Source organism: Scardinius erythrophthalmus, assembly GCF_964197995.2.
Source record: "Scardinius erythrophthalmus genome assembly, chromosome: 11".
Taxonomy (NCBI): domain Eukaryota; kingdom Metazoa; phylum Chordata; class Actinopteri; order Cypriniformes; family Leuciscidae; genus Scardinius; species Scardinius erythrophthalmus.
In genome coordinates, this window is record NC_138231.1 from 26,838,879 (window position 1) to 26,857,410 (window position 18,532).

Consider the following 18,532-nt stretch of genomic DNA (forward strand, 5'->3'; position numbering starts at 1 on the left):
CCATTCCTATTCATTTCCCAGAGCACCTAAGAGGGTCAAGATAGCCGTATGTGGTATTCGTTCAATATTCCAGTACCTTCCCTGGTCACCTTTGAATTATTCTGGTTTGGCCAATATTTCCCCAATTACTGTGCTTTTGAACTTTGTCTACAGTGCCTGCTTTTTTCTTCAAAAGTCTTAAATGACAAAATAAGAACTGTTTGGGTTAAAATGCTTTATTCAACTTGAGACACCATCTTGTGGACAAAGCATCTACATTTACATTATGTAATTGTAATGTGAGTGCCAGTAATTTGTCCTTGCAAAAATGCCAGACATTTTATTTATGAGAAATGATTTTTGAAGTTTCACAGGGGCAGATATGCTATTCATCACAGAACACGTCCACAGCATCATCTGCATCAGCTACATTACAACTTTGAGTTAAATGTTGCACCAAGCGGTGCAAAAAAATAAAAAAAAAATAAAAATAAAATAATTGTGAAATTGTGTGCGAGTCTCCTTGTGCTGATGCCTTCAGAAGTATTAAAGTGCATTTCCAGAGATAAATTGGAAAACTAAATGCACTTACATGTTCATATCAACAGAATGGGGCCAGCAGACACATGCTGCAGTGCTTCCTCTGAAAAGCTTGAACTTCTGCGAACTGTGGAAGAGTGTGAATGGTCAGAGATGAGAAACTGTACTTTCACTTGATTGAATTTAGACCATTACCCCGTTTTGAGCTGCTCCTGATCTGATTCGGATTCGCCGCGCACTGTTTGTAACACCGTCCATCAGCAGTGTTTTCAGCATGACAAATGACAACGTCACAGTGGACAAATACCTATTTTGAACGTAAATTGAATCCACATTTACTAGAAATATAAAGAGAACAATGTAGAAAATAGACTTTTAGAAAACCATTTGAATTTAATGCAAATTCTGAAAACTTTTCAGCTCACCCGTCTGGCCACGGTGGCATCCTCACTTTCAGAACTCCCATCATCCTCTCTTAAAGTAAGTGCTTTAACCTCAAATCTCTTGAAGTGATCTGGGATGTCCACTCTGTCATCTTCACTTACAGGATGGATGATGGTCTGTTCAGGGCCTTTAGGATTCGGACATCTGATTAGAGATGAAGAATTAGAGCCCTCATCAAGAAATGTTCAAACAAACACATACAATGCTTCAAACATACCCATCAACAATTAAATCCCATTTAGGTTGGGATTCTCTGTCCTTGGTGAGTGTTGCCCAACAGTTTTCCAGGCCTACTGCTACCCTGGAGTCCCTGGAGTGATCCATACCCACCTCAAAATACAAAGGCTGTTTCAGAAACTTTAAAACAGGGTAGTCGCCATCATGATAGAAGAGTCTGTAGACCATATCTTAGAGGAAAAAAAAAATAATTCTCATATTAGACCATATATTGCTCAAACTGACAGGCTTTCATATATAATAATTCTCATATTAGACCATATATTGCTCAAACTGACAGGCTTTCATATATTATATTATATTATATTTTTTTTTTTTTAAAAAACAGCACCCTGGATTGTCAATATAATTTTAGTCAACATGAAATCATATTGGATCCCATTTACTTTGATATGCATTTCTGGTCTTATTGTGAATGACTCAATTGCATGTTATTCCAAAGAAGAAAAAAACGTGATCTTTGATAAAAAAAAATAAAAAAATAACTTGCCATTTAGGAATTGTATTTGCAAAATTGCAAAATCCTGTTTTGGTTTGTTTTGTAGCATTCATTTATGATCCAATACATTCCAAATGGATACATTGAAGTCGCATTCTACAATCTCATTTAATACAATTTTACTTGAAAATGTGTCAAAATGAATGCCAAAATATAATGATTCATCTTTAAGTGGAACCATTAGTAAAACTAATGGAGTAGTTTACATACCCTGAGAGAGCCTCAAGCTAACAGTGAGTTCACCCTTCCCAACATCAGCCTCCGGCTCTTTAAAGTTTGAAACGGAATGGAAGATCATGCTTTGGGTGGAGTTTGCGCTATAAACGCAGGACACGTAAATCCTGGTTGAGATGAGCAGTTTCAGGAGAAAAAGTAACTTTACTAACATTTCAGTGATTGTTGTACTTCACCATACAGTTGCTCAGTATGTACACCTGGAATCACTGTGGTAGCTAAGTCTTTTAATAAAGAACTAAACATATGCTGATACTTTAACATAGCAAACTGAAAAATGAGGTGAATTCAACCATTTAAATGGACAAAAAAAAAAAGTTTAAGGTTGCAAATGTTCATAATAATAAACATCTACCAAATGCTTGATATGCCCACTAAATCTTAAGTGAATTACCTAATTCTGCATTGATAAATGAAGTGACTTAGTATTGTATATAAAATAGTGACAGTCACTGATAGTGCAGCACTGAAAGCACATTTTTATTTTAGTGGACACCAACCATTTTGTGGATTGTTTAGCATTAATTTTTTTTTTTTTTGCCAAATAGTTGATTTATTCTGTTTAAACACAACCTTGCTTGTTTCAAGGGGCAAAGCTTACTGATGCATAAACTATAAAACTTTCACTGGGAAACCGCCCACCCATAACCTGTATTCTGGCTCAGGGTGAAATTCGGAGGTCTGGGGCAAAGGTTCATCTTTCTTCCAGGTGACTACATTCTCATATTTCATGGTGTCCCCGACAAACTAAACAAGTAAAAGAGTAAATCATTTGGTCACATAACAGCAGTAGTGTGAATGCTTGATGTGAGTGCCCTCATCGTACCTTTCGTGTGGTTCCACAAGTGGTGACATCAAAGCGAAAAAAAGCAAAGTGGGCTTCATTGTAGTAGGGTTTGCAGGCCGGGTCTCTTAGAGATAGTTCACCGGGAAGCAAACGTGGTACAGATTCCAATTTGGGAACCACCACATCAATCGTTCCATTAGAAAAACACTCTGGCACAACAACAAAGAAACTAAATCGTAAAATGGTAACAAGACATCATTAGAGAAGTAATGTCAAATGTGAACCAACCTGACATTTTTACAAAAAAGGGGCAGGCAAGGGAGAAATCTTTGACTTGCAGGTTATTCAAGGTATCATAAAGTTCCACATCAATTCTTCCCAGGACTCCGGTCAACTGAACAGACTTGAAAAAAAAGGTATGAAATCAGTCAGCAATGGGTTAGAAGCTACATGAGGCTTTAAGTCAAATAGACTGAGTAGTCAATACTTGGATGAATATCAGTTTAAATACAGGTTTACCACTCATGACTAGTAAACTGTGCAATGGAAACACTAAATCACCAGTGCAACACAGGAAATCTGAAGAATACCTCTAAAGCCACAAGTGGGGCTAGGAACGGCACAATAATGATGAAATGGGTTTTGTTTGAATGGTGTTCATACTCCTGTAATAATTCATCGCTCAGCTCCACCTGTCCCAGTTTGATCTGTAATTGGGATCTTGGGGTGCTTCCATATTTGACATGAATTCTGAAGATATCCTCACTGCATCTTCCCCCTGCAGTTGGACGGACTGCAGAAGAAAAAGGACACCAAGTTAAATATCAGCACAAAGCCCAGCTATGCACAATACTGCTCTTAGTGATCTGCCTTTACTGCAGTTCAAATCAAAAAGTATCCATTATCATTCTCAGTGGCAAAGTGAATCAAAGAACATGATCTTACTGCCATTTTTGCTCATGGCCACTCAGTTCTTGACAATTTACTTTGAGCCTAATCACCTAATTGAGCCATAAATGCCATGTGGACAACAACTCTTGAGCTGCAGGAAAATGATAGTCTAAGACTGACCATGCTGATGAAACCTCAATAAGGTACAGTCTCAAAGCCCTTCACTAAAATAATCCACCATCCATTCATAAGGCATTACTATACACTACCTGGATTGTGCTAAGCAATAAACCTTCCCCCCTTGGCACAAAGGGAAATCTCCAGGGGCCGGTTGGACCAGCTGTGCGTAAGTTATAACTTAGCCTAGTTTTGACATAAATGGACACTAAGTTATGACTTACGCACTTCTAAATATTTTTGCGTAGCACCATTAAACTTAGTTGAAGCGTAACTCTAAGTATAAACTAAATATTTACGGCAGCCTCCGATCAAGAGTAACGGATGGAATAAAATATCAGACAGACTGAACTGCATCAATAAGCTCTTTTACCTGACAGACTTCAATTCTTTAGACGTATATGATAATGCTGACATTTACACTCGCTTACATTTTAAGAGAGAGAACATTATGTGAAAAGATTACTTTGTTAGCGGCTATCTTTAACACGAACCCATCCTAAACACCCTGCCGCTGTGTGCATCGGTCCATGTTGTGCATGTCAAATATCAGTCATAATCAATAAACGTAATTCCTTATGTTTTTTTGTATCAATATTTATTTATTGATCCTTATTAATTTCATTTCAAATACAGTTTCTGAATGTTATTTACATATAAAAACATTTATGCTATGCATGATCAAGTATCGTATTTAATGGAAACTTATTTTTACCGTTAGTAACGTGAGGCAAAAGAATGAAGGATAAACTGAAATTCACAGCATTTCAACACAACATCTGCTCACGTATTTGAAGGCTGCTATTGGATCAGAGGCTAAACGTCATATTATGCGACTACGCATTACTTTACGGAGAGCTTACGACCTACTAGCTACATTCTGCCTTACGAACAAATAGTGCAACGGAATAAAGTTCAGAGTTAGTTACAAACTAGCTAGTAGTTACTAAGCCTCTAGTGTGGACTTTACGTTCCAATTTAAGAAAGAACTTACGAACGGCTGGTGCAACCCTACCCTGGAGCACTCTTGAAGCCAATATAGAAAAGTGTTTACAAAGGCCTTACCAATGTCACTTAAAGAAGCTTCTAGTACTGTGGAGTATGAAAATGATGCCTGTTCAGGCAAGATGACGAAACCAAAGACAAGAGGAAGAAAGTAGGTTCTTCTATCAGGACGAAGAGTCTGCATTACAGATGAAACCATGTTAAGACAGGGTAAATAATACAACAGCTTCATAAACAAGAAGTGAAATGCGCACCTTTTGTTGAACATAAGGTTGAGAGAAGGGGACCTGGAGAGCAAAGGCTTTGGTGCCATTGGGGAAGCTTTGCTCTTGCAGGCCAATGCCTTTAATAATGACCTCAGAGACAGTGAGCAATTCTGAGCCAATGGTGATATTCAGCAGCACCACATCAGGTAGAAAGTAACTCAGCAATGCTTCAAACACCTCCTGCTTTGGTTGAGTGTCTGATCACAAAAACAATTCTTAAAAAAAAAAGAAGAAAAAAAAAGACTATGTACAATAAGCCATTCTGCCCTAAATTCAACACTCACTGTCTGTGATATGGGGGGGGCATGGTGTCAAAGGGGTGGTGATGGGGAATAAGACCTTATATGTGGTCTTATCCTGACCCTCCATCCACATAAGCTCAAGCATGGGTTCTATGGTGTAACTTATATGGTACTGGTTCTCAACAGCATGACTCTAATAAAAATAAATAAAAAGGTGTTACTTACTCATTCAAGTTAGATGCATTAAGGAAAACTTAAGTCTGTAGAAAACCCAACCTTGTAGTATCCACCGGGAGCCCCAATAGGAATCTCAACAACTACATGGGACTTTGTGAAGATCATGCCATAGTTATGGCTACTCATCTCTTCAGATGTGAGCCTTCTACCATCAACGCCCATGTGCACCTCCAGGATTTCAACTTCTGACGACATCAAAGGAGTTAAGTGCAGAGGAAAGCGCCAAGAAATCATCTGACCCACAACAGAAGCTCCATCTGAAGTTAAATCAGAGTACAGGACTTCAGGACTACACAGTCATGGGACACCAAAGTGGCAAAATAAGTGTGAGAGAATGAAGTCTCACTGGTTGGACAGGCAGCTGTCGACTCCACAATAGCCATCATCCAGCGATCTCTGAAAAGGACCACTGATTTGAACACAATCATATCAACATCGTCAACCTGACAAGGAAAAATACTTCAGGCACTGTAGGGAAATTAATGTGTTATCCACTGGCATATGAAACATTTCATACATTTAGGACAAAGTTTTCGGCCATGTTGTATGGGCTTCGCATGACCAGCCGTGTTGGAGAACTGTAAACATTGTAGCCCATCCCTTGGAGTGTCTCTCTATCAAAAGCCTTCTCTCCAGGGGTGTAGAGTAAGATGTTCCAGAGTTGCAAGTTAGGTATAACTGTGGGCTGTTACGATAGGACAAATGTAAGAATCTGTATCAAAGTCACCAAAAATCACATTTTGATGCAAAAAATAAAAGTGCGAGTGGTGCTTGCACACGCAAAACTCGCAACCAAAAGGCTTTTTGGCAGTTGCTATGCGGTTACCAAAGTATTGTTAGTGCATTGTTATGCAGTTGCTAGAAGTTTTTAGTTGTTGGCATATATCAAATTAATATCCCACCCCCAAGTCTCTATGGTATTTTATTACCTATGAGGACTGATAGCATAGCAGTGTCCATAATCGCATACAGAGTTGGAACCAAATTTGATAAAGAACTTCATGATTTAAAAAAAAAATAATAAAATAATAATAATAATAGTATTATTCAATATAGTATGAATGGATGCAATCTAGATACCTGCCATTTTGGCATTGTTTACAATGTCCTTAAAACATGCAATTGCTAAAATCATTCATGTGGTGTAAGTGGTGTTCAGTTCACACCATTTGTACCCAAAGTATGAACAAATTTTAGTGTTGCTTACTGAAGCACCACTTAAAGTGAAAAGAAATAAAGGGTACGTACCCCCCCTTTCACTGATGCTTCCTTGAATTCTGGTATTGCAATCCTTACAGATACCTGACAGAACATAAACAGGCATGCACAGGCTGTGGTAGCAATAACACTGAATTTTCATTGGCACATTAGAACACTCATTGTTCAAGATTCTCTAATTGGTTTAAAAATAAAGCATTCAAAGATTATTTTGTAGAGATATAGCCATAGCAGGTAACACAAACCCTTTCAATGAGTTACTGATTGCATGGAGTTGCAGCAGTGGTAATCTTGGCCTACCTGAGGCCTGTTGCATGATGCTAGTTGAACAAATTCTGGGTTTCAGTTCAGAGTATGTTTAGAGTTGACAATCATACAAATCCAACATAGTTTAGATCAAGTTCAGCAGACTCACAACGCTCTATATAAACGCTCTGTCAACTCGGGGTTTGATCCAGAGTTTGTGATTCACTCTGAACCGTGTGCAGTGTTGGGAACGTTACTTTAAAAAGTAATTAGTTATAGTTACTCAAAAAAAAAAAAAAAAAAGACTAAGGCCCCGTCCACACTACTGCGTTTTCGTTTAGAAACGGAGAATTAAAACGAATACGATCTCCGTCCACACCAGCGTTTTAGCTGCGTTTTAGAATTGATCTCCGTCCACATTAAAACGACTGAAAACGCGGATCACGTGACCATTCACCAACACTGGGCATGCGCGTGCCGATGTAAACACAACTTCATTGATAAAATTATCCCACCATGCGCTGGTTCTTCCCGGGTTAACCCAAAACCGACGCTCAATGAACGGTCGATACCGCCGCTGCACACAGGAATTGTCACAGATCGCTCGAATAATAGCTTGCCTCCGGCGCATGTAGGCAGTTATAGCATTGTAAAATGCAGAATTTACTTGGACAACAGCAGCTAGTAAAGATATACGCCATGACTGATGACACCCAATCATAGAGCCGAACGTGAGCTCTAGTACGTCATCGTTTCTAAAGTCCTCCGTTTTGACCCGTCCACACTAAAACGCCCTCCGGAGATTCAAAACGAAAAACGGGTCGGCAGCGTTTCTAAACTTCTCCGTTTTGGGTCTCCGTTTTTGCCGTTTTAGTGTGGACGGGAGGTGCAAACGTAGCAAAAGGTCTCCGTTTTTAAACAAAAACGCAGTAGTGTGGACGGGGCCTAAGGCCATGTCCAAGATGTCTCCAAACATATGGTGTCTGCGTGCGACCTGGACGCATCAGTGAATGGTGAGATATTTTACTAAATAAAATTATCCTGTCAGAAGAATTGCGCGATAACTTTATTATTTATTTTTCCATCTGAATCATATCAGTGAGCGTTTGTGGGGTTTTACACATGCGCAGTAAAGGTGAATTTCGCGTTTTCAGGCGTTTTTCAAAAGTTTCTCATCCACACTGAAACGTCCGAAAACGCTAGTGTGGACGGAGAGCGTTTATAAACGAAAACGCCGTTTTCAAATGTATCCGGATTAATGTAGACGTAGCCTAAAACACGTACATCTATTTAGCCTCACATACTGACTTTATTTGTAGTTCATACTGTTTTAATACCCTGTATTTTCTTTCTCATTTTTAGGAAAATCACTTAATTACCATTGTTTATTTCTATACCAAATGTCATACATTTGCAATGAAGCTAAAAATATAAACAACTACATCATTATGTTGATATCCTATATTTTTACAATAAAACTTACGACAAACATGTCTTCTAATATCCTCACAGTTGTTGCGTATACCGAGCTGCATCGAACACATTTGTAAATTACTTTCCTTGAACCCATTGTGCGAGTTCACTTTAATACTGCATGCTTTATATACATGTTGCTGCTGATTGGACTGCAGTTCTGACACACCCACCAAACAAGAGAAAACGTATCTCAAACCCCGTTGCACGCCGTTTCCAGGAAACATGACATTCAACACGGAAACCGAAGCAAAACAGGGGGTGCTGGAATGCGTGTAAAAACACTGGCTCTGATTGGCTACCATGAAACACATGACTCTGCCTTAGCCAATCATAATCGCTTACCTCGTTATTAACCCACCTCCTCACTAGCTGCGCGAGCCAGGGGTGCGTTCGGATTACACAGTTTATTCAATCAATGCATAGTAACGCACCGCATTTAATGTCCAGTAATGTTAACGGCGTTGTAACGACAGGAAAAGTAATTAGTTAGATTACCCCGTTACTGAAAAAATAACGTTGTTACCCAACGGCGTTCTTTTAAACGACGTTACACTTACCGTGTGTACCTGAAAGTGTGACACGTGCTACAAACAGCCAATCAGACAGAATATGTAATTTGTCTCTAAAAGTTTTAGGTTACGTTTACATGACAACGATGTACTAAAAACGGAAAAGTTTTTCCTTTTGCATACAGATGACAACATCGTCAAAACGATCCCAGTTCACACAAAGCAGTGAAAACCACCAAAGACGCTGTATTATTCTTGCCAGGCCAGTAGTTGGCGATGTTACTGTGTGAAGAAACACCGCACCTAGACTGAACACATGATGTGCATTATGTCTCCATTTTTACAAATGTGCGTTTTTGTAGTTTACACAGAGACAATAGCGGCATCGTTTTGAAAAAACATTTTACTTAGAATCCCATTGGTGTTTTCAGGTCGTTGTAAAAGAACAGCCAAAACACAAAGTTGAAAACAGTGTCATGTAAACAGCCCCTTAATTTGGAGTGTGAGATACATGGGAAGTGGCTTTATTTCATCAGATGTGTGTCACTTTGCTCACAGCTGATTGGTCCAGTTTTGGTTTGCGTAGAGCATATTACCGTGGAAATAAAGCAAATAAAACCCAAAGTTTACTCAAACTGATATTGATATTAATATTTTCTATATAAGAAAATGAAGTTACTTGCCTCCATGAAGTTTGTCTCACACAAAATCTCACGTGAAGCCACAGCGTGACTGCAGGACTTGGACGCTTCAAGGACTTTTGCAGATAGCATGGGGAATTCATAGAGTTTAACCTGTATGGCTACTTTAAATTCTTTGTCTCCCTACAAAAATGAAAAATAAACATGGTTGGGTCTCTTTTTCCACCCCCCTTTTTTTTCCAAACACCCACTCTATGGTAGAAATGTACCAACCTTTCTCCTTCATATTTTCTATGATAAATAATAGTTCCAGTATTAGAGCTGGTTAAAGGAAAGCTTAATTTATAAAAGACACAAACCTGTTTCTCTGCAAAACAACTCTTTAGGGAAGCTGACACTCTCGTATTCCCCCAAGGATCCAATTTCAGTGTGTAGCCACACTGTGCCGCCAGGTGAGGTGTGAGAAAGACGGTCTGTGCGTTATCTGAAACGCCCAGAGAAGCTCTGAATTGATTCCTGGGGGTATTAAACTCATTGGCACACGAACAAAGGGATAATCAACTTACTGACTGCATAAACCTCTAAAGGACTTCCTTCACTCAGAGAACTAGGAAGAGTAAACTGCACCCTATTTCCAAGACACTCTGCTCGTATTCCACCTGCAAGAATAGTCCATTAAGTAATGAATTACATGACTTGACACAAAAAGTTTAAATGGTTAGCATGGCTTACCTGCAGAGGTATCTGCATCAATGTTTATTATATTGACTATAAGCCAGAAAGCCCTAAAAGCATTATAAATAAATCAGCACATTTATTGATGAATTCAAACACACTTATTTCCATAGCCAGAACATACCCTATTTCAAAGCATCCCATTCTTTGAAATCTTTGTTCAAGTATTGTACAAACCATCAACTGTGTTTTCTACACAAACGAGTGACCTCACTGGAAGGTGATTAATGAACGGTGTCTCAAGCGCGTTTTGTCTGATTGCACAGTATTGCGCACAGGTGAGGAACTCAAACACATAGAATCATAGAACTCTCCGCCCAAAGGTGTGAAGCTGGATTTGACGGTTAACGGGAAACTGTTGGCTCTTTGTAACCATAGTGATCATGTATTATTAAGTGAACGTTTCTTTTGTGTTTTGCGCTTTTTAAGACGTCAGTGCGGAAAGGCACAAATGATTTGAAGCCGCGAGGGTAGGTTTGGCAAAAAGTCTTAAGTTGATTTTTTTATTTTTTTTTATTCGCGGTAAGCATTGTCTCTTTTGCCAGTTTTGTTTGATGTCTTATTCTAGGTATGACTCATAGGGACCACTGGGTCTAGATGTCAAGTTTCACCGTTAAAGTTTTTCTCCGTAACTAAATGTTTTTGAATAATACATGCTTGGATTCTCTAGCAGTAGGCTAATTTTTTTTTATTTTTTTTTTTTTTTATGTTTTTCAAACATCTTGGAAGTCAAAATCCCAGTATCATATTATTTTTTTTTTTTTGCTATAGCTGTTGGTACATAAGTGAACGCAATATAAACGTGATACAAGAGTCACTTAATTTGGTAACTGTTTTCTCAGGACAGTTATTTTCTGTTTTTCTATTTTAAGTATATATATATTTTTTTAAATGTAAATATCATGTTTTCATATGTGTTTTTCATGTTGTCATTTTTACTCTTACATTGCCGTTTCATCAATTGTTTTAGTTGCTGTTTAGCTGCTCAAAGCAATTTACAGATTAAGTTAAGTTGCCTTGATTTATTTGCCTTTGATAAGATTTAGGCATATATATATAGATAGATAGATAGATAGATAGATAGATAGATAGATAGATAGATAGATAGATAGATAGATAGATAGATAGATATAGATATATATTTATATAAAGCTAGCCTATTCTCAAATCAGTGTCAATAAAATGTCAAAAACACAGAACATTAAAACATAATCGGTCCATATGCTCATCTGTCATTATGTTAAAGTGCAGTGTTGTATTCTGTTGCAGTGATGTCACCCTTTAAATATGTTGACCTACTGAATAAATAGGCTAGACGAGACGTTTCGGTCTCTTCAAGTTTCGGTCTCTACAAGAGGATCTGTTTACAGCAGGTGAGTTGAGGTCAAGGAAGCCATGAGTTTATATATTATGTTATAATTAATATAATTCTGATATATATTAATGTATAAGACAAACTTTTAAGATCAGTCCACACTTTGTGGACTTTTTTTTCTGACAGAGCTCTTCAAGAAATGTGTGCAAGAAATTATATATTTATTTATTTGATTGATGGATTGAAAATGTTACTGATGAACAAAAGTCATGGCACACAAATGGCACAATTACCTGAAAATGCTCTGTCAGAGATTACACAAAATATTTGTAACATTCTTGCAAGCTTAAATGGCAGTCCAACAAAAAATAAAATTATGTCATGAGTATAAAAGTTCTATGCAATCATTTAAGATATTTCTCCTTATATAGAACCTTTTTGACAAAGTGCCCTCACCCTCTGGTACTCTTGGCGTGGTGGTCAAAAATGACAGAATTTTTATTTTCAATGAAATTAATGTACTATATTTTAGTTTGTATTTTTAGGGGATTTATATTACATTTTGAGCATATATACCTGAAAATTAAATTTCTAACTTAAACTGTCGTAAATATTGAATGCTTTAAAGCACAGACTTAAGTTTGATCTATTTTTAAAGATGACACTTGGCAGATTATTTCTGAAGTGAAAAAAGTTTTAAAAAGTGAACTTAAAAAAAAATATGTTTATTGTTATGAAAAATGCCCAAAATGACTATTCATTTTTTTAATATGAAATCTACATTTTCAAAAACACTTTTTACTCTAAAACTGCAAGAAAATCAAAGCCATACATTTAAACATGTTGTGTTCCAAATTTGAGCTTGATATCTCAAAAATTAGCCTTCAGTAAGATTTTGTTTAGGGCAGTACCAAAAGATTTTACTAGATGAAATTCGTCTCCCATTCATTTCCATTCATTTCTGTCTCCCATATCATTTTTGACTGCAAGGAGCACAAGTGTGACTATTTTTTTCAGGACCATTTAACCTTTTCAAATCATGTCCATGATTTCTTGTGTGTGCAAGTGCCAAAACCTTTACCAAGTTTCGTACCATTCCTATGAAGTAAAAAAAAAAACAAAAAAAACAAGAGCACCAGAATTGAGTCGAGAACCGAGAACCCTATAGGGTTCTATATATAACCCACACTAACTTTTCCCTAAGAGTTTAGTTATTGACCAGTTTATCAACTGAGTTCATTAGCTGATTGATTTAACAGTTTTTAGTGTTGTTGATGTAGCTAACATCCACATTTCTGTATTTTTAGTAGAAAATGCAAGTATATCATTGGCAAGACTTCCAGATTCAATGAATCCGTACCACCATGATGTATGGACAAATTCTCCACCATCAAGGCAGGGAGGAAGATCTCATTAACCTCAACGTTGGAGGCATCCAGCACAAGGTGGAGCGCTGCGTTCTGCTCCGGTTCCCCAACACACGTGTGGGTCAGTTAATCCAGTGCTGCAGCGATGCCGCCATCTTGGAACTCTGTGATGACTACAGCCCCACTGAACGGGAATACTATTTCGACCGGAGCCCTCAAGTCTTCCACTGTGTTCTGAATTTCTACCGTACAGGACACTTTCATGCTCTTGAGGAACTGTGTGTGTTTTATTTCAGCCAGGAGATCGAATATTGGGGCATTTGTGAGCTGGATCTGGAAGCCTGCTGTCTCGATTGGTTCCTTGAACGGAAGCAGAACGCTTGTGGCCAGTCTAGTAGTGGCGTGTCATCTGAAGATATCTCGGTTGTGAACAGTGACCTGTGGAGGTTTGAGGGCACCTGGTGTTCAGAAGCGCGTAAGCTCATGTGGCAAACTCTTGAAGATCCCAGTCACTCCAAATGTTCCAAAGGTGTAGCTGTGGTTTCTGTCCTGGTCATTTTGACCTCCATTGTGGCCATGTGTATCCACAGTATGCCGGAATTCAGGCACGCAACTGGCAGTGAGAATTCTGTCCTAGACACTCTGGAGGCCATCTGTATCGTTTTCTTCTCAGTGGAGTTTGTCCTGCGGGTCGTAGCAGCTCCTCGCCCATGGAGGTTTTTGGGAAACCCTCTGAACATGATCGACATCGCTTCTATCTTGCCTTTCTACATGACGCTGGCCTTTGAAAGTTTGGACGAAGATGATGGGGAGGAAAACCAAAGTTTGGTCAACATGGGCAAGGTGGTTCAGGTTCTCCGGTTAATGAGGGCCTTCAGGGTCCTAAAGCTTGCAAGACATTCAGAGGGGGTGAGAGCGTTTGGGGAAACTCTAAAGAGCTGTCACAGTGAGGTGGGTCTCCTCATTCTTTTCATTACTGTTGGAATATCGTTCTTCTCAACTTTTATCTACTACACTGAAAAGGAAGACGCTTTGTCCAAACTCTCTTCCATTCCTGTTTGTTGGTGGTGGGCCATTATTTCAATGACAACAGTGGGATACGGAGATGTATATCCACAGACAGCGGGTGGGAGAATTGTAGCTACACTTTGCATTCTCTGTGGGATACTTGTGGTTTCTTTACCCATCACCAACATCATGAACACCTTTTCTAAGTACTTTGAAAAAAATACACCTAGGAGGTGCCTTTCAGAAGCTAAACCATTGGGAAATGTCAACCATTCCCTGTGAAAATGTTGAAAGGCTGGCTTGCTTTTTGCAATATTCAGAAACATTTAAGGAAACGTCATTGTTTTGTACATTATATATTGTATAGACATTCTATTAATCTTTACATGAATAAAAAATAATAATAAAGCCATCCGACATCTAGGGATCAAATACTTCATCATGTTTCTAAAAACAATGGCAGATATTTGGAACTAGTAAATTAATTAGAATACACTAAAGGCAACCACACATTACAAGATAATCGGGCTGATTTTGAGCCCAATTCTCCCCTTCTGACAATCCTAGGTAAAGTCCCGACTATCTTGATGGTTCTACAGATTATTTTATTAGATTTTACTGTGGTGTGGTGTGATAAGAGTGACTGAATCTGCTCAGAAGAACGTCCAGCCCAGGCACATTAGAAAAACTTACCTGTGGCAACATTTCTGCAAAATACATTGCGTCCTGCACGTTTTGCTACAGTTTCAAAGTGAAATGTCCAGTGAGAGATGAACGTGATGAACGTGAAACAGATGAACATGAATATGGCAACATTTTATTACGTTGAAGTTCGTACGTATCACCGCAGTTCTGAATTGAAATGTCTGGTGAGTGGCTCTAAAAGCTCAATGCTCCATTTTAAAATAGCGTACACCTATACTAAACTTTAAACCTACCTTATAGTGTTAACAAAAGCAAATGTGACATAAAAATACAATCGTAACCATGGTATTTAATTTTTTTAACTCTTGTCTTATCTTTCACGGGATTCGTATCCGAGCTCTCTGCATCACAAGTAGGCCTACAATTCTGTACAGCTGAGCTACCAAATAAGCTTAGTAAGTCAGTAAAACCGAACATATGGAGCTGGTTAATGATGCAGACTCCAAAATATATTAGTTTACAAATCATGCACTATGGTAAAAGTGTTTTAAGGTCATAACATAATTGTGCAAGGAGCCACGTGAGCCACATAATTGTGCAAGGAGCCAAGTCTTTATTAATCCATAATTTGCCCCTGTAATTATAATTGTGTGTAAAAACAATTAAAAGTGCTAGCTGTTTTACTGCCTCTATAGCACAAAAACATCTTATTTTATCTGTATTTTTTAGTGTTTGCTCATCTGCAATACATCTCTGAGACGTCTCCTGTCAGATGTCAAATAGACATCTAGAAGATGTCTGTAAGATGTTTATGGTTTAAAATGTATGTAAAACTGCTCATTCTCAGATGTTTATCAGATATATTTACACAGCAGGTGTTTTCCAGATCTCCAGATCTTTAGCAGACATCTTACAGACGTACATGTGCTGTTCATTTCTGTTATAAACTGCAGTGATATGTACGTATTTTGTGTTTTGCAAAAATGTTGCCACAAATACATTTTTCCAATTAGCCTATGTTGCGAATGTCAGGGCTACACTGATCTCAAATCGTAAATATCCAACATGTTGAATATTTACGGTCAGTAATCCTGTTGTGTTGGGGGAACCCCGAAGACAAGAGCGCACACACTCCGTAGATTGTCACATGGAACAAACCGATAGCCAATCAGAAAGTGAGCTGACGGAAGACAAAAGCAAAACACAAATTCATCACCTTTACCCCGCCCACAACCGCTCAGCCATTTGTATACTGTCTGCCAAGGCAGCACTTTACATCAACACGCCCCACTAAAGAGAGGGGTGGGGTGAGCAGTTGCTCATTATCATTTAAAGAGACATGCACCGAAACAGGTCGCTGTAAACAGAGCTGTTTTTGAGGTGAAAGGGTGTTGTTTTACACAACCATTAAGGAATTTTAACCAAAGTATGTTACAAACTTTACATGAAGACCCTAAAGAATCATACCAACTTGTGGAAAATGGGCATCCGATGACCCCTTTAAATCTATGATTTTTTTTATCATCATATTGTGGTCTCTCACATTTTGAAAATCTATAGTGTGGGCAAGTCTTAGCAGTTTATATTCAAGTAAATTATGACAGAAGAAATGAAAACAAGCAGCACAATTCTTTCTTTTCTTCAAAAAAGTTTAATAGGAGTTCTATGTACAACAAATTATCATATTTAATATTCAATTATTCAAAGAGGCAGATTGATCAAATCTGAAATTAGGCAGAATACTGAAGCAAAACTAAAGCAGAGAGGGACCAAAACCCTTCATACAATCCTCATCTGCAAAAACCCCAACATTTCATATTTAGAGATATGAATATGACTCAATAAATTATAAATAAAAAGGCAAATTAATTGTACAAATACCAAACTATTTGTAAAATGCCAAAACAACTAACAGCAATGAAACATCAAATCATACATTCAGTTTTTGTTACGATCCTGCATGCTGTCATAGCTTTATAAAATAATCTTGACAAAGTTCAAATAATCATGGGTTAGAGCAAAAAAAAAAAAAAAAAAAAAATCTATTTAAATTAGGCATATATTCATTTATCAATATAGGCTATGTATTTTATATAAATAATGTATATTTGGCATTAGATTCATCCTCATTATTGATATATTTAATGATTCAAAACAAGTTTGAAGCTAAACCATTCTCAAAACTCTCTGTTATAGCCCATTTATGAGAGGTCTCATGTATTCAAACAACATTACATCAGATGTGCTGAAAAAAAAAAAAAAAAAAAAGAGTACATCCCTCCCCCCGATGAATTGGTTATGAAAAACTAAGACCAGAGTATTTTCATATTAGTGTTATGGTTAACCTTTGAGAGTAAAAACTGTGAATACATAGCAAAACTGCCTGTAATCTCCCCTCACACTCAGAAACGTCATCACAGCACCACAGACAGATCTCAACATCCTGCTTTGTACAAGACTTTGATTATTCTGAGCATTTTCACCCTTAAATTCATGAATGTTTCGCCAATCATTATCATGAATTCGGGTCTTTAGGATTCCGGATCTCTAACACGGATGGATGTAACACTGATATGAGAGTAACAATTAAAGAAGAATAAAATATAGCATATTTTGTTACATTTTGGTTAATTTTGAGCAGATGTTTTATACCATCATCACTGTCCTCATCAGAGCTTATTTCGCAGTACATTTAGCATCTGGCTCAAATTCGCAATTTTAAACATATTTTCAAAACAATCATTTTCATCATCTTCAAAGTCAATATTTTGATCGCTGACAGCTTTTTCATCAGATCCACCATCAAGTGACAGTGACAGTAATATTTGATTGTGTTCAGTACTTGATCTGCAGTAAATTGCTGAGCCATTTTAAACTTTGCTGATGATACTTCCTATTCTTTTGTTTTCTGCCTGCAGTAACTATGAGTGAAACGTCACTTCATCATTGTGTATCAGACATTGACACCTTCTGGAATAAAGGTGAATTGAACTTATTCAGTCATCAAAGATTCAATTATTGTAGTGCAGAAAAAAATATATACTTACACTGTTACACATCTTGGGTCATTAGCGACCCCATTCAATTTTTACAAAAAATGTATGTGAAAACAGGCATCCTTTTATATTTTTTCTAGTTATAGTGTTTTATAACAAATATATTGAGGAATATCACAAAGACTGATGTCTAACTTTAAAAAATGAACGAGGAGGAGGGTAGTGAATGAAGTCCCGAGTCACTAAAGATCTGTTTAAGGTTTAAATGGAAAAAAATCACTATTTTCACAGTCTACCAAAGCGAGGATGTTAAATTGTGTCTGTGCCACGATCTTTAAATGAAACCATTCAGGTTATTGCTGAACAGGCAGCGAAACATCTATACTGAAGTTCTATACAGCTGAACACTCACTCGACTGCCTACGATATTGTGATTTCTAAGCAGAAAAGCCTTGAATAACTGACAAATGAAAAGGAAAGGTGGAGTGTGGTGGAGTAGAGAACAACTGTTAAAAGGTATGATTTTTATGTTTAATTTTGTATTCATAAGTACAATCTTAAAAAGATAATGGTGCCGTTTGGAGGGTGGACAGTGAGGCCTATACACTACTGAACATATTGTTTCTGTGTGAGAGCGAGTGTATTCATGTTGATTGTCCTGGTAAAACCAATCCGTGCCTATATGAATCCAACACACCTCTATGACAAAAGCACCAGTTTTAATCTCTCAAATGTCTCAATGTATTTTTAAACAGCTGTTTACATTGTTTCACATTTTCAGTAAAAGAAATAACAGCATTATTCATAGAACAATAACTGTCTTTGCATTATGGAGGAA

General features: G+C 37.6%; 2 protein-coding genes across 5 annotated transcripts; one reads left to right on the top strand and one right to left on the bottom strand.

The window, feature by feature from the left end:
- Positions 1-201: 201 nt before the first annotated feature.
- Positions 202-10,639, bottom strand: zpax2 (zona pellucida protein AX 2). Its single transcript, XM_081379650.1, has 21 exons — positions 10,488-10,639; positions 10,361-10,413; positions 10,195-10,287; positions 9,988-10,112; positions 9,671-9,811; positions 6,787-6,840; positions 6,056-6,223; positions 5,885-5,981; positions 5,578-5,795; positions 5,344-5,494; positions 5,048-5,256; positions 4,854-4,971; positions 3,311-3,513; positions 3,009-3,123; positions 2,760-2,929; positions 2,583-2,680; positions 1,910-2,040; positions 1,181-1,370; positions 945-1,107; positions 715-826; positions 202-646 (listed from the first exon to the last, which is right to left on the bottom strand). The coding sequence occupies exons 1-21, from the start codon at positions 10,541-10,543 to the stop codon at positions 576-578; spliced, it is 2,736 nt and encodes a 911-aa protein (XP_081235776.1). The 5' UTR covers positions 10,544-10,639; the 3' UTR covers positions 202-575.
- kcns3b (potassium voltage-gated channel, delayed-rectifier, subfamily S, member 3b) lies at positions 10,600-17,692 on the top strand. Of its 4 annotated transcripts, none has more exons than XM_081379653.1 (4): positions 10,616-10,641; positions 11,633-11,736; positions 12,986-13,996; positions 17,617-17,692. In XM_081379653.1, exons 3-4 carry the CDS (start codon positions 13,043-13,045, stop codon positions 17,617-17,619), a joined length of 957 nt encoding a protein of 318 aa, XP_081235779.1. In that variant the 5' UTR covers positions 10,616-10,641; positions 11,633-11,736; positions 12,986-13,042; the 3' UTR covers positions 17,620-17,692. The 4 variants fall into 4 exon arrangements, with proteins under 4 accessions (XP_081235778.1, XP_081235779.1, XP_081235777.1 ...); XM_081379654.1 differs by lacking the exon at positions 10,616-10,641 and adding an exon at positions 10,689-10,833; XM_081379652.1 differs by lacking the exon at positions 17,617-17,692 and having other exon boundaries at positions 10,600-10,641; positions 12,986-14,442.
- The last annotated feature ends 840 nt before the right edge of the window (positions 17,693-18,532 follow it).